The 16,294-nt window shown below is 34.6% G+C and overlaps 1 protein-coding gene and 1 long non-coding RNA gene across 7 annotated transcripts in view; one reads left to right on the plus strand and one right to left on the minus strand.

The window, feature by feature from the left end:
• The window catches only part of LOC150108172 (uncharacterized), a 318,721-nt gene that overhangs the window by 2,013 nt on the left and 300,414 nt on the right, over positions 1 to 16,294 (plus strand). For 5 of the 6 annotated variants that reach the window (XM_090390632.1, XM_090390635.1, XM_090390634.1 and 2 more), the window contains exons 2-6: positions 1,371 to 1,406; positions 5,283 to 5,325; positions 9,712 to 9,733; positions 10,398 to 10,460; positions 11,256 to 12,946. In XM_090390632.1, the coding sequence (XP_090246758.1) occupies positions 1,398 to 1,406; positions 5,283 to 5,325; positions 9,712 to 9,733; positions 10,398 to 10,460; positions 11,256 to 12,946 (1,828 nt within the window). In that variant the 5' untranslated portion in view covers positions 1,371 to 1,397. Of the gene's footprint in view, positions 1 to 756; positions 836 to 1,370; positions 1,407 to 5,282; positions 5,326 to 9,711; positions 9,734 to 10,397; positions 10,461 to 11,255; positions 12,947 to 16,294 lie in introns of those variants that run through there. The other variant, XM_090390633.1, reaches the window with a different exon arrangement.
• The window catches only part of LOC150108173 (uncharacterized), a 38,636-nt gene continuing 27,647 nt past the window's right edge, over positions 5,306 to 16,294 (minus strand). Inside the window, exon 3 of the long non-coding RNA XR_016548119.1 lies at positions 5,306 to 5,413. This is a non-coding gene — a long non-coding RNA (uncharacterized LOC150108173). The remainder of the gene's footprint in view (positions 5,414 to 16,294) is intronic.

Raw genomic sequence — 16,294 nt, forward strand, 5'->3', positions numbered from 1 at the left:
ATAAATACTTTAAAGAGAATTAAAGAATTTCAGTGCAAATCTGTACGCATTTATTTCTGTGATACAAAGATGCTGGACACCATGAATCAAACGCGTTCCTCTTAGTAAACCACAACATTTTATACCCTTTCAAAACCCCCCCCTTCAATACATCTTGTAATGAAGGTAGAGGCGAAAGTTATATAAAGTGAATGTTAACGATGTTCGAAATCTTTCATTATTTTCTTAATGAAAATTTCAGAATTTATTTTTACAGGTGACGAAGTTTTTATATGGTTTAATGGTGGAAGGGAAATGTTTATTCTTTTTCATCTTCTAAATAAATGATAATAATTCGATTTACTGAGTTTTCATTATTTGTTATGATGATCGTAAATTGATGTCATATTAAGCAGATCATCTATTGATAATATAATGCTATTCAGTTTTCAATAATAGATGGCGTATCCAATTCAATAAGATTTTTGAATATTCTGACTTTTTCTTCTTAATATTATTCATTGCCCAACGTTGTATGTAATGTTCTCTTTAAAAAAAATCAATGGGGATTCAGAATTTATTTTTGGAAAGAACGATTAAAATATTGGGTTGTAGGGAACGACTGACTAAGTGAAAAAATATAAAATTGTCTTAAACATTTCTTCTTTTATTAGTATAAATCACCTTAATTTTTCACTCATAATGTTTCTTTATAATTTTTAATTAGAATTATGATTAAAAATATTTTTTTCAGATATATATTAAAATTTATTGAAGAGAGGAGCTATTACCTCCCTTGTGCCGTCTCAAATCCACAACTGAATAAAACAGACTTTTGATAATAAAGACAATAACGGTGCGTATTCCGCTAAGGTTCATTTGGTATAGAAGAGTCTTAGGAATGTTGAATGCTGTGAACCATATAATGATCATTAGATCCATATATGGTTCATAGTATTATTCCAGAACTCTATATAAGCTATGAAACATCTCCCTATTCACGATCGTTTAGAAACTTGAGTTACAACAGGATGTAGGTTCGTATCTCACTGCGGCATGAGTGTTTGTGAAAGTCTTCAAGTGGTAGACAATTTTCATATAATAATAATAATAATATTTAAATCCGTCTCGGTGATTTTAAAGATATGAGTTAGCTTTTGAGCTAGGTAGTCATTGTTGAATAATATTGACATAATAAATTATTGCTAATAATTTTTTAAAATTGGCAATTACCTGTTTCTTAATTAAAACACAGCCTTGGAGAATTAAAATTTCACTCTGAGTTTTTTTCACACACAAAACAAACATCTCACTAATTCTGCGTTTTATTCTAAAAACCACTAATGAGCGTTTCTTTGTTTATATTAATTTTTAAAATTTTTTTTCATTAGGTCATTCACAGTGGATGTCCCTACAGAATGAGCAAGGTAAGCACTTCAGTTGTTATCAATCAAATCACAATTCCGTCTGGAAACTGGTTAGAGAAACTTCTAAAATTACCTTAATTGATTATAAAAATTTCATGTATTAACATTAATTGTTTAATAATAGTTTTTTGCAGCTTGATTAACCGAGAATACATTAAGAACATTCCTTGAAGTTATAAGTGACATATAAGTGTGTGTGTGTGTGACTGGGGGGAAGCTTTTCAAAAGTACGTTAACCAAAACTTAGCAAATCTCGTTAAATAATTTCTGTGCATTTGTATTTTTAATGAACACAATATTTCTCTAAGGTTCATTACAAGGATTAGCAAATTGATGTTGTTGTTGTTGTTACTTAGATGATATTTTCAATATAAAGAAAATAGAAATAATAATACTATTTATAAATATTAATCTCAACGTATAATTAATCGAAGTAATACAATCATTGAGTTTTCAGAAAAATTAAAACCTACCTTTGAAAACGTGATTATTATTCAACTGTTTCTGAAAAAAAAGTTTTTTTATTTATCTAAAAATCAGACAAAAATTGTAAAATTACGACTAGAAACATATTTATAGAAGTGTGAAAAAAAATTCCACTATAGAAAGTTAATGACTAACCTTTTACATTTCAGTCATTATAAATATTGTTAGTGAATCCAGTTAACTTCGCTTTTATTATTATTAAGTGACACCTCTAGGGAGTCGAAAGACTCATCGAGGGAGGGCATCTACTCTACAACTCTGTCTCCAGCACTCAATCCACCAACTACAACTACACCAACGCCATCTACCCCCCGCCACCATCACTACTGTTTCCACAGACAATCACAAACATCCATGCTCACTGGGGGATTTGAACCCGCAGCCTTTTGGCTGGAGAGCTGATACCCTAACCGCTCGGCCAACCCAGTCGGTTTGTATGGGTTTTTTTTCCAACTTGGCTGTTTTCATGTAGGCACAAGTGCTATCCCAGTTATACCCCTTTGTAACGGAGATTTTCTTCATTCCTAACAGTAAATTAATCTTAGCTGTGAATGTTTGGAATACATACTAGGCAAGCGTTAAGTTGTGTTTCAAATTTAGAAAATCTCAGCTATCTAATATGACTCAATATTTGTTTTTTTTTCCTTGTAGTCTAAATTATTGGAATGTTAGATAAAATTGGAACCTAAATGACACTAATCTTTATCGAACCTTCAAAAGTAAACAAAAGTAGTAGTAGTACAGTAATATGATAAAAAAACAATATTTATGGAATTATATTGTTTTTTTTAAGAAACATCAAATAATCGAACTGTTACTCGATCATCACTGTTGTTGTCTTCAGCCACAACGAACGATAGCTATGATACAACTGATTAGTGAATGTAAACAAGAAACCAATGTACTTTAATCTGGAAGCTTCTTGGATTGTTACTTACCGTTACGGTGTTTGTTTTTCTTATGAAAAATTCAAAAGAAAAACAAGGCAAATGGCGAGTATTATATCTACTAATTCTTTATGCTCCCTCATGGTTGAATTCCGAGAGGCACCTACTTTCCTGCAGATGGAAAGCAAGATAAAGAAATAAAAATAAGAACAGCCATAGCTAAAGATGCCTTCTGGAAAAATAAAGATCTGCTCAGAAGTTTTGCGGGTATCGAGACAAAGAAAAGAATTATAAGAACATTAGTGTCGGCAGTTTTCACATATGGAAGTGAGACCTGGATATTCAAGAAGAGAGTGGAAATGTGGTGCTATAGGTGCTCTGAAAATCTCATGGACAGAACATGTGACAAATACAGATATCCTACAAAGAATGTACTGAGAGGTTCAGCAGGACAGAGGTTACTAACCGTTTTAGAAGGGAAAAGGTAAAAAGCGAAGGACATGGCTTGAAGATGTAAGATCATGGACAGGATCACATGGCTATGTAGAAACAACAGAGAGAACTGGAAGGACATGGTGCTGCACCCTCTCACTGAGGAAGATGCATGAAGAGAGAGGTTATGCAACTAGCCACATATTATAAAACATTTTTTATTCTAATGGCAAAATTATTCATCATATTTATTCATATTTAATAACATGCTGGTTAACATTGACAAAGAAGATCATATTTTACTTATCTTTCTTGTTTAATACTAATATTAAGAGTTGCATTTTTTAAATATGGCTCGAAGTTTTAAGTTTTAGGTAAAAAGGAAGACAGCTGTGTATGTGAGACAGTAAAATGTTAACAATCAGTGGAATTTTATTGATTATAAATAATGATAAATTAATCAAGATGTGAGATGTTTTCAGAGAAAACACAGTTGTGAAAATATGCTGATACCTGAGTTTCAACTATTCCTTATTTTCACAAGCCTCAATATACCTTTCCATCTCCAACGAGCCTTTATAGCTAAGTCGGTTTCGACGATGCCCTTTGGTTGGAAAGACCTGAGCTCGAATTCCGTCTAGGGTGCGAAGAAATCTTTATTACTGATTTTAAGCTGATTTGGTGTGTCTCATACGGCGGTTTAAGGATTTTCTCCTTCTGGAAACTCTGCTGATTTCTTATCCCACAAAACAAGCAAAAGCTACAGAAGAACACAACATGCCATTCACAGATCGCATTGCCTTAGTTATTATTCTCCCGACTGTCCTATATGGTTCAGGTGGGTCTTCTATGCAGGTCATTCTGAACTGTGCATTCTCACACTTCCTCAAACCCTATCGTCCCGGTTATTATACTCATAGTTAAACATGCCTTACCATATTGATACTTTCTGGATCGTCTTTTCTTTTATGTAATTCCACCATGAACGGTTATAAATCTAAAGCACATTATTACAGTTCGTGAGCAAAGGATTTTTTCTATTAATTTATATTTTTTTGCCTTTTTTCACATAGTACGGATATCCTGCTCTAGAGACCAAACGTGGAACTTTTTCGACCCGCTTCGAGCTGATGATAAGAGGGGCTGTAGTCTCACACCGATGAAATTCATCATCCACCGAGACAATACAAAATTATTCGAAATGTCGATATTCGTTTTCTCGACTACTATGACAAGGATTCGTAATCCTAGTCATAGTAGTGACAATCCTGTAACAATCCTTGTCACAGGCGAAGCGCCTCTATCATAACGCTGCTATCACCACACTTATATACAGAAGTACATCCTTACATACAGATGCAAGGATGCACTTTGGTAAATTAAGTTTTCTTTGGATATAGCTGCCGTCATATCCAAATAAGTCCACCTCGTCTGAAGATGTCGTGACTGGTCACTGCATATTATAACTTTACAACAGGTAAACAACAGGTATCTACTACACCACACCAATTGAACCCGGGAATTAGCCGGAGAGTGAAGTTTCGCTTGTATGCAACAGTCCGTCCATGGAAATCGAAGCTATGGAGCTTGATAGTATGAACCTCAACACTGAATTCCTAATCGAAAGGCTCCCCTAATAAGCTACGAAGGAACAACCATTTTTTGCATTTTCTTGTCTCTTTCGATTTACGAAGTCTGCCTGATTATATGTTTGCTTTCGGATGATTTAAATATGCTGTAATTCCACGAACTGATTAATAACTTAATACATAATAGGGCAGTGTATGATAAAACCTCATTGGAACCTCCACATAACTTATTGATAAATGTATTATGTGATAATTTTCTTCCCAAACTAGGAGGAGTAATTTAGCAATCTGAAACTCCTTCTGCTTCTGTTTTCTACTTTGAGTGAACGATTTATTCTAGCTCTCTTAAATGTCAATTCTATAGAAATGCTTTACTCTAGTGACATAGTTGTAGATATTTGTAAACTTAATTATATATAAATAGTACTTGCAATTGCTCTTTGTCCGTATATTTACTCCTATGATCTAACTTTTTTTTCCAGGCTGACGATATCAGAAGAACCACTCGATCGAAGCCTCCTCCAGGTAAATATTACCATGGCAACGCTGCCCTCTTTCTATAGTGATCAATCATTCTTCATCTTCCGTTTTCTGGAACGAAGTGCAGCAAACACTGAAAACAAATACAATAGTTTTCCGATATTTGAAAGAGCATAGTTATTTTGAAACTGTAGTAAAACAGTCGAGTTTCTTACTTTTTTTAGTGCATGTTGAAGGAAAATTTAAATATTCCTAAACCATAGTTCTATTTCCTGAAATAAATACTTGAAAATGCAATTTTAGTTATAACAATTTAGATGGCATTTTGTAAGCAATAAAAACTGTTAGCACGTGTTTGTAAACAAAGAAGCTTTAGTCAGTATTATGAATCTCTTTTCGATAAAATACTGCTATAATTCGAAATATCGCTATAAAAATAGTGATATTTCAGCAAAACACTACTTTTTGATTACCTGTCACTGTTTTATATTGGTTTGCAACTTAAAAATGCATATATATTTATAATACATCTAGCTTATATGTAGTCATAAAATTAGGAAGTACTAAAAATATAAAATAAATAAATGAAAATGTAAAACTTATATTTAAATATTTGTAAAGGGGTAAAACAGGTCGCAGAGGTTTACCCTTTACTAATAGCGCATATTTTTTCAGAAACATAACAAACCACAAGCTGGAAGGAAAGAGGGAAAAAACTGTTGAGCTATCAATTAAAACTAATCGACTAGCGCGAAATCCATCTGTTCATTCATCGTCCAATCCATCTGCCCTCATCTTTTTTTATGTATACTCGAGGGTATACATTTGGTCCAACTTCATAATCCTAATTCAATTTGTAGAAGTATGCATATTTATTAACATATTTAAAGTATCTGAAAATATTATTATTATTTTACCACTTTATGTTGCGTTTCAACTTTTAAAGGCGATACTTTGAATACAAATATAAAAATGTCGTTCAACGCTAGTATGAAAAATCTCGATATTAGGCGTTATCAATCTGTGCTTCTAGTTACTGATTGCTGGTTCAGACAGTTACTGTTCCAGTCAGATGGCGCTTCCTATTATACTTTTCTTTTAATGCCTTTTTTTTTTAAACCAAAAAGGAGTTAGCAGAGCTCCTTTAGTCCTAAGAATTTTTTCTGAAGATCGTCGGTCTCCGCCCTTTAGGCTATCATTAACAATGAATTCAAGCTATTAATGAATCAAAGCCTTCAGTTTACGGCAGAAAAATATCGCCCATCTCATAATGCTAAACTTTACAAAGTATATATTATATATCCGAACTAGTGTAAGTTCGGATATATAATATATACTCGAAAAAGTGTAGAACTTTTCCAAAATTTAGAGGAGTATATCTTGCTGTAATTGTTATATAGAAGGGAAACTAACTTGTATGTTTGCTATAGATCGACTAACTCTGGAATCGGCCGAAGTAAAAGTTCCTAAAATCGCCTATCCGAATCGAACATATAACTTTTCTTCTAGCCATCTAGAAGTAAATACCATTTCATGAGGGCTACACAGACACCGTCACTCCTACTCTTCCGTTGGTAAGAAATAATGAAAAAATAATTCCCAATCCTTTAATCAACAAGGAATATGGTTCAGGCCTACAGCTCTTGAAGTGAACTTTAGCATAACACCATTGGTATTTTTAAAACTCCCTAAAGGTACATTTTATTACCGGAGACGATATTACCACTTAACCACCTCGAACATTTTCATAGTCAGATTGTACTATTTCAACTAATGGAAGCTTACAAGCACTAATCACAGCTGAAGATACTAATCGATTAAGGCGAAATCCATCTGTCCATTCATGGTCCAATCCATCTGTCCTCAGTAAGTGCCGCTTTTTGCTTCCAGGTCCGAATGAGCAAACAGTTCTCCTCAATGCAAAGTTTTCTTCATTTTCTTCATATCACTGTAGTTTGTATTAAATATATATTATATTTTGGAACATTTATTATTATGAACACTGATTACAGTAACATGTTTTCAGCATTTTAAAATGATTCCATGATCACAGAAATAGAAATAATTTTGCAATAGTTAAGTGCAAAAGTTATTTCAACGCACCCAGTCAAAACTTTAGAGCGTTATTCAGCATAAGTGAAGCGAAGTGATTCATTTTTTATGCGAAAATTATAGATTAAGTAAAGTGTAACTTCATCCTTAGCCATAATCGAAGTCAATGGATAACGATGATTTTGGGAAGAGAGAATCGCAGGTAACTGCTGCTGCTATCTCGAGATCTTAAACCCAGGCTCGCACTGATGCCTGAAATAGTGTGAATGCTACATTCGATGTTTGAGTTGTGGAATTGAAAACACGAGTTTCGGGGAGAAAAATCTTATCTGTGTTAGAGAGTTGAAATTGACCAACTCAGTAATCCGCCGGGAAAAAAAAATCCAGAAAAAGTTTCTCCAGTTGGCGACTCTTTGGCGAACAAGCATGTAAGAGTAGTAACGTCGCAACAAGGCTTCAACATATCTTGCTGTAATTTTAATCACTAATTTATTTTAATGAAATAATATTAACAGGATTTGATTTCCTCACCTAACCTGGTTCATAGTGATAAAAAATATATACATTGGACGTTACCTCGAAGAGCCTTGGGAGCCAATTTTAATACTTGTATATCGGGACCACATGTATATCTCGGACCATACATTCTGCAGTTTAGTATCTTGATAAGATTTAAGCGATATTCTTTTTTCCAAAATGCATTCTTCTCATTTTAATCTCTAAGATTGTGAATGCATCCTTACTAACTCATAAAAAATATACTTAAGGTTGATAATGATTACAAAACTAATAGCGTCACTTGTCATTTTATATATTAAAAATTATATTTTTTAATTTTAATTCCACTGTCTTTTTGGAAAACTCCATTAAGGACTTTGTTAGTCAGACAGCGGGAAAGGTTATACTGTAGTGCTATCTTCACATCACTTTCTGTGTTTAATGTTTGTGTTGCCCAATTTTCAACCTTCTTTGATGTATTGGCGAGCAATAAATAAAGCTACATAACGCAGACAAGAGCTATCATAAGCCTTCCTACATAATTCAATAATACATTTTTGTGTTTGTTGGCACAATTTTAACCATTGTGGAAGAACATTCTAATTAGCAAAGACTCTATGGTGCTTATAAGCAACACATTGGCTTTAAGAACACTTTATTGTCTAGCAGCAGATAGCAAATATGTTTTCAGGTTGATTGATTTCCAATTCACACACACACACACACACACACACACACACACACACACACACACACACACACACACACACACACACACACACACACACACACACACACACACACACACACACACACACACACACACACACATAGTTGGCCGGACACAGATGCACTGACTTGGGAGCATCATATTTGTCCAATTAATACCGGCTTCAAACGCGTGACTCGTTACATGGCACGATGCACCTTAATAATCCATTAATAAGGGTATCCATTGACTTATTTTCAAGCAGTTGCGTGTATATATATAATAGACACGTTTCGTCAATACTGGTTAAAAAACTACTCATTTAGGGGCTATTTTGGGTCCTTTAATGAGAAGAATGTTTTTATAGTGTCCAAGGTGAATTACCAGCTGTTGCTCATCGTTTAGAAACTGAAGATACCCTATGGTGAATAGATAAATCGACATGTTTTAGCCTCCGAAAAAAGGTGTTTTTCTCCTTAACGAGAACCACTAACTAGCAGGCCGCTAGACAGTGGATCCTGTTGTTTATTATATAGGCTGCTCATTACAGACTTTGAGTTAGAGAGAGAGAGAGAGAGAGAGAGAGATCATCTTAATATGTTGTCCAGTTAGTGATATAGACCGCGTATTTAATACAAGGTGTCCGCATTGGACCTCTCAACTTTCGACGTGTTACTACTATTTTCGTGTATGAACCATGGTGTAGAAATCAAAACGTTTATGTAAAACAAAAAAAAAAAAAAAAATTCTGGATGAGACTCTACAATCTCTGGAACGTTTGACAACCAAAATCTTACATATTTCCGCATTTCTATTTTTTAAATCTAGGGAGATCCAATGTGGACACCCTGTGTATAGCTAACATTCAATTTTATAGCGTGCAGGTGATACTGTTTCTTTCTTTCTTTTTTTTTTTTTTTTTGAATCACAGTTATATGTAAGAAAGCCATTACATATTTTTTTCCAAATAACAATAACGCAAGATGGAGTTTCATTCTTTCTAATTTTATTTAATAGCTAATCGAAACTAATAATAACAAAGATCTTTTGCATAGCCTACTTATACAAATTTCAATATATATAATTTTAAAATTTAATTGGTGTATTAAATAAACTGAAATATATGTTCGGTTAAAACAAAAGGACTCATTCCTGGTTTGTATTTATTTCAGGATCACCTCAGGAAACAATATGGTAGGTATCATTTGGAGTGAATTCTTTCAGCTGAATGATATTCTTTAACAAGTAGTTTGGTAAATGATACCACGATTCATTCAAATCGTAAATATCTCTTTACAATTAATTCGTTTAATTCGGTCATTCGTTAACTAAAAAATATTAATGTTTCAGATGAAACCCGAAACTTTTCTATAAGATCTATAGCTTAAATAGAAGAAAACAGTTACCGTGGCCATAAGGCTATATTAAACAAAAATTAATAATAAACAAAAACAATCGCTACAAAATCAATAAATAAATAAGTTGCGTCTTCTGGTACGGCTAGTAAGGAAGAACGATGCGGACGTTTCAAGATATTTCTTCTTCCGGTGATCTTAAAGACGATTCGCATCTATCTGATTCTGCTGAAGATGTAATGACAGCCATTATTAATTCGTCTATTGTATGGAATAAAACAACGAAGGAACTTAGAAGTTCTGATGAACACCTAAAACAAAAATGTTATTAAAGCCAGTTGCTTTAATATCTTTTTTGTTCTTGGTGTTTATCAAAACTTCCCAGTCCACCCCACTTTGTAAAACTTAGAGACTGTGTACTTTCCATCTTGGTAGTTGATAGTTTTATCTTGATAAAATTCAAAATAACATTATTTGAGATACAATGAATTTCCCTTTTCCAGCTGTCCAACTAGAGGATGCGATGGATCGGGTCACGTAACGGGAAAGTTTTCTAAACACCGAACGTAAGTCTTATTTTGCAAGTCGTGTATTTTGATATTCATTTAATATATTGATTCTCTTAATGTACTTAGTTGAATTTAAGGAGTTAAATCTAATTCAATGAAACATATAAATTAACACGAAACATTTAAAAAAAAAAAACTCTGATGTATGCAGAATATTCAGATTGTTCGACAGATCAGTAAACGTTTTTAGACATATGGAGTCTCCTGATGTAATCATTATCTGATATTTTGATGATAAAGTGTGCGCGAAAGACAAATTTTGATTCCAAGATTACTGTAAATTTCGCTGCATTTTGAAGTAGTTATTCATAATAGTTTTGAAATATGATTATATTTTCAAAATCATTACATTATTCAGAATGATTAGACCGTTTCAAATCATTACATACACGTATTTCAAAAGATTTTACCGAATTTTTTTGTGACCTTTAAGAATGATCTATTCAGTGATCTAGATCACTTTCGAGTATTAATTTCATTAACCAGTTGAATTGTTCAAGAAGACCTAAGCAGAATTTGTTATTTTGTTATGCTAGTTAGTAACCTATTTTGAATTTGTCGAATGATTATTCTCTGCAATAAATGTGCAGTGTAGAAATGTTGTGATGTACTGATACAATCTTCAATAATTAATATATCACAGTTTATTTTTATGATGCCAGACAGCATCTAATAAATGATGGATAAAGAGGACGCATTTGCTTTCATTTGCATATGTAATCTGCATTTAAAACATGTAAGAAGCGAATAAAAATAATGTCTCTGCACATCTGACTTTTTTTTTTCTTCTAGGGTTGCTGGATGTCCGTTAGCAGCCAAGAAACGCAAACTCTCCGGTATCGACCACGATTCATCAACAAAGGGCCGCAGAAGTGACAAACGACAAGCAGCGACCTCTAGTGAGACCAGTGAAATTAAGCCCACTGCTGCTGACCGAAAAGCTTCCGATAAGCAACGAGAACTCGAAAACCCTACTCATGAAGAAACTCACAAGCCTAGTAGTGCAATTAAAGAGCTTCCTGCACATCCATTGGAAGTAACAGAAACAGAAAGTCAAAAAAGCGCATCTAGTAGTCAGGGAGAACATTGTACATTAGAAAATCAGAAATCTGATCAAAAAGAGACCGCAAAAACGAACATTTCAGGAAATAAAAGAAAACAACCAGCAAACAACACTTCACAAACGCAAACCACAACGGACCATATTGCACGAGTAGAAGAAAGTATGGAAGTAGACGAAGACACTAAACGAATACAAGAAGCCGAGGCCGCCTTACGAAGTTTGTCCGGAGACTTCGGAAGCTCTCAGAATCTTTACGGAGAATCAGAAGATAAACCCATGTTCGAAGACCTTTTTGATAAGAGCAATCTTGACAAATCAGCATCGGGCAATGTAACTAGCTCATGGAAAGATGTGGTGACGCTGAGTGCATCGTCTAGTTCGTGTGGAAGTACTGATAGATCCCCTCTCCGTTCTCCAATTGTGTCTCCTGGCACGGCTAGTAAGGAAGAACGTCTGGACGATCAAGATATTTCTTCTCCCGGTGATCTTAAAGACGATTCGCATCTATCTGATTCTGCTGAAGATGCAATGACTGCCAATGACGAAGTGAATCAAGTAAAAACTGAAGACGTAACCAAGGCGGGTGATGGTGTTACTATGGGATCAGACGAGGTGTTCGAGGAATACAAAGAAGAGAAAGAAGATAAAGAAGAAGAACAGGAAGGAGACACATCATCGAAGGCAAAAAATGAACCGTACGATGTTGAAAACCTCATGAAACTAGAGGAGGCATGTGCCAACATTCAATCCATCGTCGACTCAGAACAAGAACCACAACTGTCTGAAGAACAAAAAGTTAAAGAAGAAGAAGAAGAAGAAGAAGTAGAGGAAGAAGTCAAAGAGGAGGAGGAGGAGGAGGCAGAAGAAGAAGAAGTAGAAGAAGAAAAGAATCTCCCTGAAGAACCACCAAATACATCCCAGGAGTCAACGGTTTCTGTGAGTACGAGTACAGATGTCATTAGTCACACCCCTGAACCAAGTCCTCAAAACAGTCCAGTAAACCCGATCCCACAGGTAAATACAATAGAAGGATCTTCTCAAGAAGTATTCTCCTTATGCTGTCCGGCTACAGCAGTGCTCCCTGTTGTTACTCCTGTCGATACGACGCAGCCCAGACGCTATGCTATTCTCGTAGCTAAATTACAAGAACCCCCTAAGAGACCTTTGACCTATGAAGAGCATCTGCTACCAATTCCAGATGACGACAATCCTTTAATTATTGACGAAAGTGATGGCCGAGTTGCAGAAGACGAAGAAAATCCTGCCGATCCATCTTCCAGTTCCCATGGCGACAACCAGACACTGCACACTTGTACTGTATCTACAACAACGATAACGTCTGTCCTGTCACCCCCAGAAGCAGTATTTGACGACCACTCTTTGGGAAGCCAACCAAATACTCCTGATGCACCATTAAAAGGTATTTAATAATAATCATTTCATTGTGTATGTCATTGAAGTTAATGTTATGAACAATAAAAATATTATTCCTTTTTCATGAGAAAAAACAAACAAACAAGAATGCATGTTTAGTTTCCTTTTGCATTTTTTCCTAAAGATTAAAACTTATTTTAAATGTTTCTTTTCTCTCTCTCTCTCTCTCTCTCTCTCTCTCTCTCTCTCTCTCTCCCCTTTCTTACCTTTATCATTAAATACACGTTGTATTTTTCTAAACTAATTATCGTTTTTAGCTCATCTTCCAGTGTAAATCTTGGCTGGTTTATTATGAAAGAGAGTCATGAGCATCATGCATAACTATAGACTGCTGAAGTCTATTAAATATAGAAATAGCTAAACAACCAATCTAGACCAGCCATCGATACTGGAATGGAAATTAGGTTCATGATATTATCAAGAATTTTCATTTAAGTAAATAAATAAATATAATTGAGTTGTCAGAAACTTTGAAAACTTTAAAAAAACAGCAGAACAGCGGGAAAGTTTTATACTAAATAGAAGCAACAACCACACGTATGTGGATATGGTGAGTGAGGAAGTGAGTAAGGCTGTATAGAATCTTAACACAAAGTAGAGGAGTAAACAGTAGCAAAGAGACTCAAATTCGTATATTTAATGGGTATGATGATTAACTTTGTGATTTCACAATGAAGTAAAAAAAAAAAGAACACACATATATATATACTGTATATATATATATATATATATATATATATATATATATATATATATATATATATAGAAGGTATTTTACCTTGGGTATAGTAAATGTTAAAAATACCAAGCAATTTTAAACCTGGTTTTACTCCATTTCCCAAGTAAGCAAACAGACAAACAAGTCAAGTTTGCGCCTGCAAGTGATACAAGTCTAGCTGATCCTACAGATAGTGCAAGGCCAAGGTAACTCGTGGTAAAGGTGGCATACCCCACCCACAAAATGTTGTAAACCTACAGTAGATGGATAAAGTAAGGATATTTTCTATTTTTATTAAATCTAGTAACCCTATTCTAGAGATATCAAACATGGAATTTTTTTTCAAGACAATTCAGGATTGAGACCACCTCCCATTGGAGGTGGTCTCAATCTGGGAGATGAAATTCATCCCCACGCGGGATTCGAAGCGCAGCCTGTTGATTGGAGAACGGATACGCTAACCAATAGGGAAACGAGATCAACGAGTATGAAACAAACCAAACCAGTTTAAACTTGAGTAATGAATAGGAAATGATGGTTTCAAACCGTTTAAAACTTTTCATTGTAGCAAATATTCCTTTACGTATTATTCACAATTCGAAGATGGAGCATAACTAGATGAATTCAAAATTAATATGTTACATAATATATGCGACCACAGCAAAGATGCCACTACAACAACAACAGAAATGGCCCCGAGTTCTGCGCGGCCCACACTCATCTTTCTACAGCGGCGGTAAGGCACCGAGTGTGGCCAGGGGTGCTAAGATTCTCGCAGATGAAAACAGGCCGCCTCTTAAATCTATGAAAATGGCAATCAGTATCCTCAAACTTTGGCAAGAGACTGCAGAATAGATTTATTAATCAAAGAACTAACCAATATCAACTTGGATATCCTGCTAGTGAATGAAACAAAAAGATTGAAAGAACTGACAGCAAGATGGTACAATGGCTCACAGATACTCCTCGGCATCCTCAAACAATGGCAAACAAGACGGAGTGGGCTTCATTGTTAAATTTAAGCTCACCAAGTCGATCCTTTCTTGTAACATCATATCTGAAAGAATAGGTGTACTGGTAATTGGAATAGAGAACAATATCACAATAAAATTAATATCCTGCTATGTTCCAACATCTGTAGCTGATAATCAAGAAGTAGAAAATTTTTACATGAATCTTGAATAGGAATTAAATTACAAGTCAACATATAGATTCGTTGGTGGTGACTTTAATGCCAAAATAGGATGTGGAAAAGAAAATGAAACGTTTATAGGACCACATGGCCTAGGAGAAAGAAATAGAAGAGGAGAGAGATTAGCTGAATTTGCTGCAGCTGAACAACTCTTTATCATGAACACTTTTTTCAACAAACGCCTAGGAAGATGAACTTGGCAATCACCGAATGGAGACACAAAAAATGAAATTGACTACATTTTAACAGACTGTAAAAGATTGGTACAAACTGTTGGTACAATAGGCGAAACATACTTCAACATAGATTCTGACCACAGACTCCTCAGAGCCATTATAAGAAGAGACCGCAAAAAAGAACAACATATCAGGGCAACATCAAACCATAAAAGACAACCCAAACAAATAGACTACCACAAGTTCAGGGAGTACATAGAAGAGACCGAATGGACTATTAAAAACTGTTACATAAATGATGACTATATTCACTTTATTAATAAATTCAACGAGCGCAAGAAAAAATCAGAGAAACAAAAGAAAAGAGAACGACTCCCACCTCAAACTATAGAACTACTGAAAAAGAGAAAAGAACTGAAGAAATCTGAAGAAATATTTCTAGAATACAAAATTATCTCTAAGTTACTAAGGAAAAGAATTCCAGAAGACTACAAAGCTTTCGGGATACAAAAATTAAGAGAAGCAGTACAGGCAAAAACCAGCCTGAACAAAATAGAGAAAGACTTAAATTTTAAACAGTCAATTCCAACTGCTTTACAGGATCAAAATGGAGAAAAACATACTAATAGAAAAATGATAGAAGAAATTGTGCAGAATTTTTATAATGATCTCTATGCAACTAAGTGCCAAGTTTCAGAATCTATCATTCCAAAACCAAGCAATATACCAGATGTACTTCCAGATGAAATAGAACATGCCCTTAAGAAAATGAGTAACGGTAAAGCCTCAGGACGTGATCATGTTAAGGCTGAAGAAATCCAACAAGGTGGACCAATCATTTTCAAAGCCTTGGCTGCCAGATTCACGTGGTACTTCAAAGAAAGAAAGATTCCAGAGGAATGGAAAACCTCAAAAACCATACTTCTTTCAAAAAAGGGAACAAGGAAGACATAAAAAACTATCGTCCAATCTGTCTACTCTCTCGCATATATATGATCATGAACAGAGTAATACTGAACAGAATCCAAAACACTCTAGAAGACAACTCCAGCAGAGAGCAGGCAGGATTCAGAAGAGGCTTCTCCACAATAGATCATATCCAGGTCATTTCACAACTAACAGAAAAATGCAGAGAATATCGAATCCCTCTATGTTACCTCTTTATTGATTTCATTTTAAAAAAGTATTTGATACCATAGAACACAATGCAGTCATCAGTGCCTTACTGGAAATAAATGTGGACCCTAC

The sequence above is a fragment of the Typopeltis vanoorti genome, chromosome 3, assembly GCF_054136105.1.
Source record: "Typopeltis vanoorti isolate ZY-2024b chromosome 3, IOZ_Tvanoo_1.0, whole genome shotgun sequence".
NCBI lineage: Eukaryota > Metazoa > Arthropoda > Arachnida > Uropygi > Thelyphonidae > Typopeltis > Typopeltis vanoorti.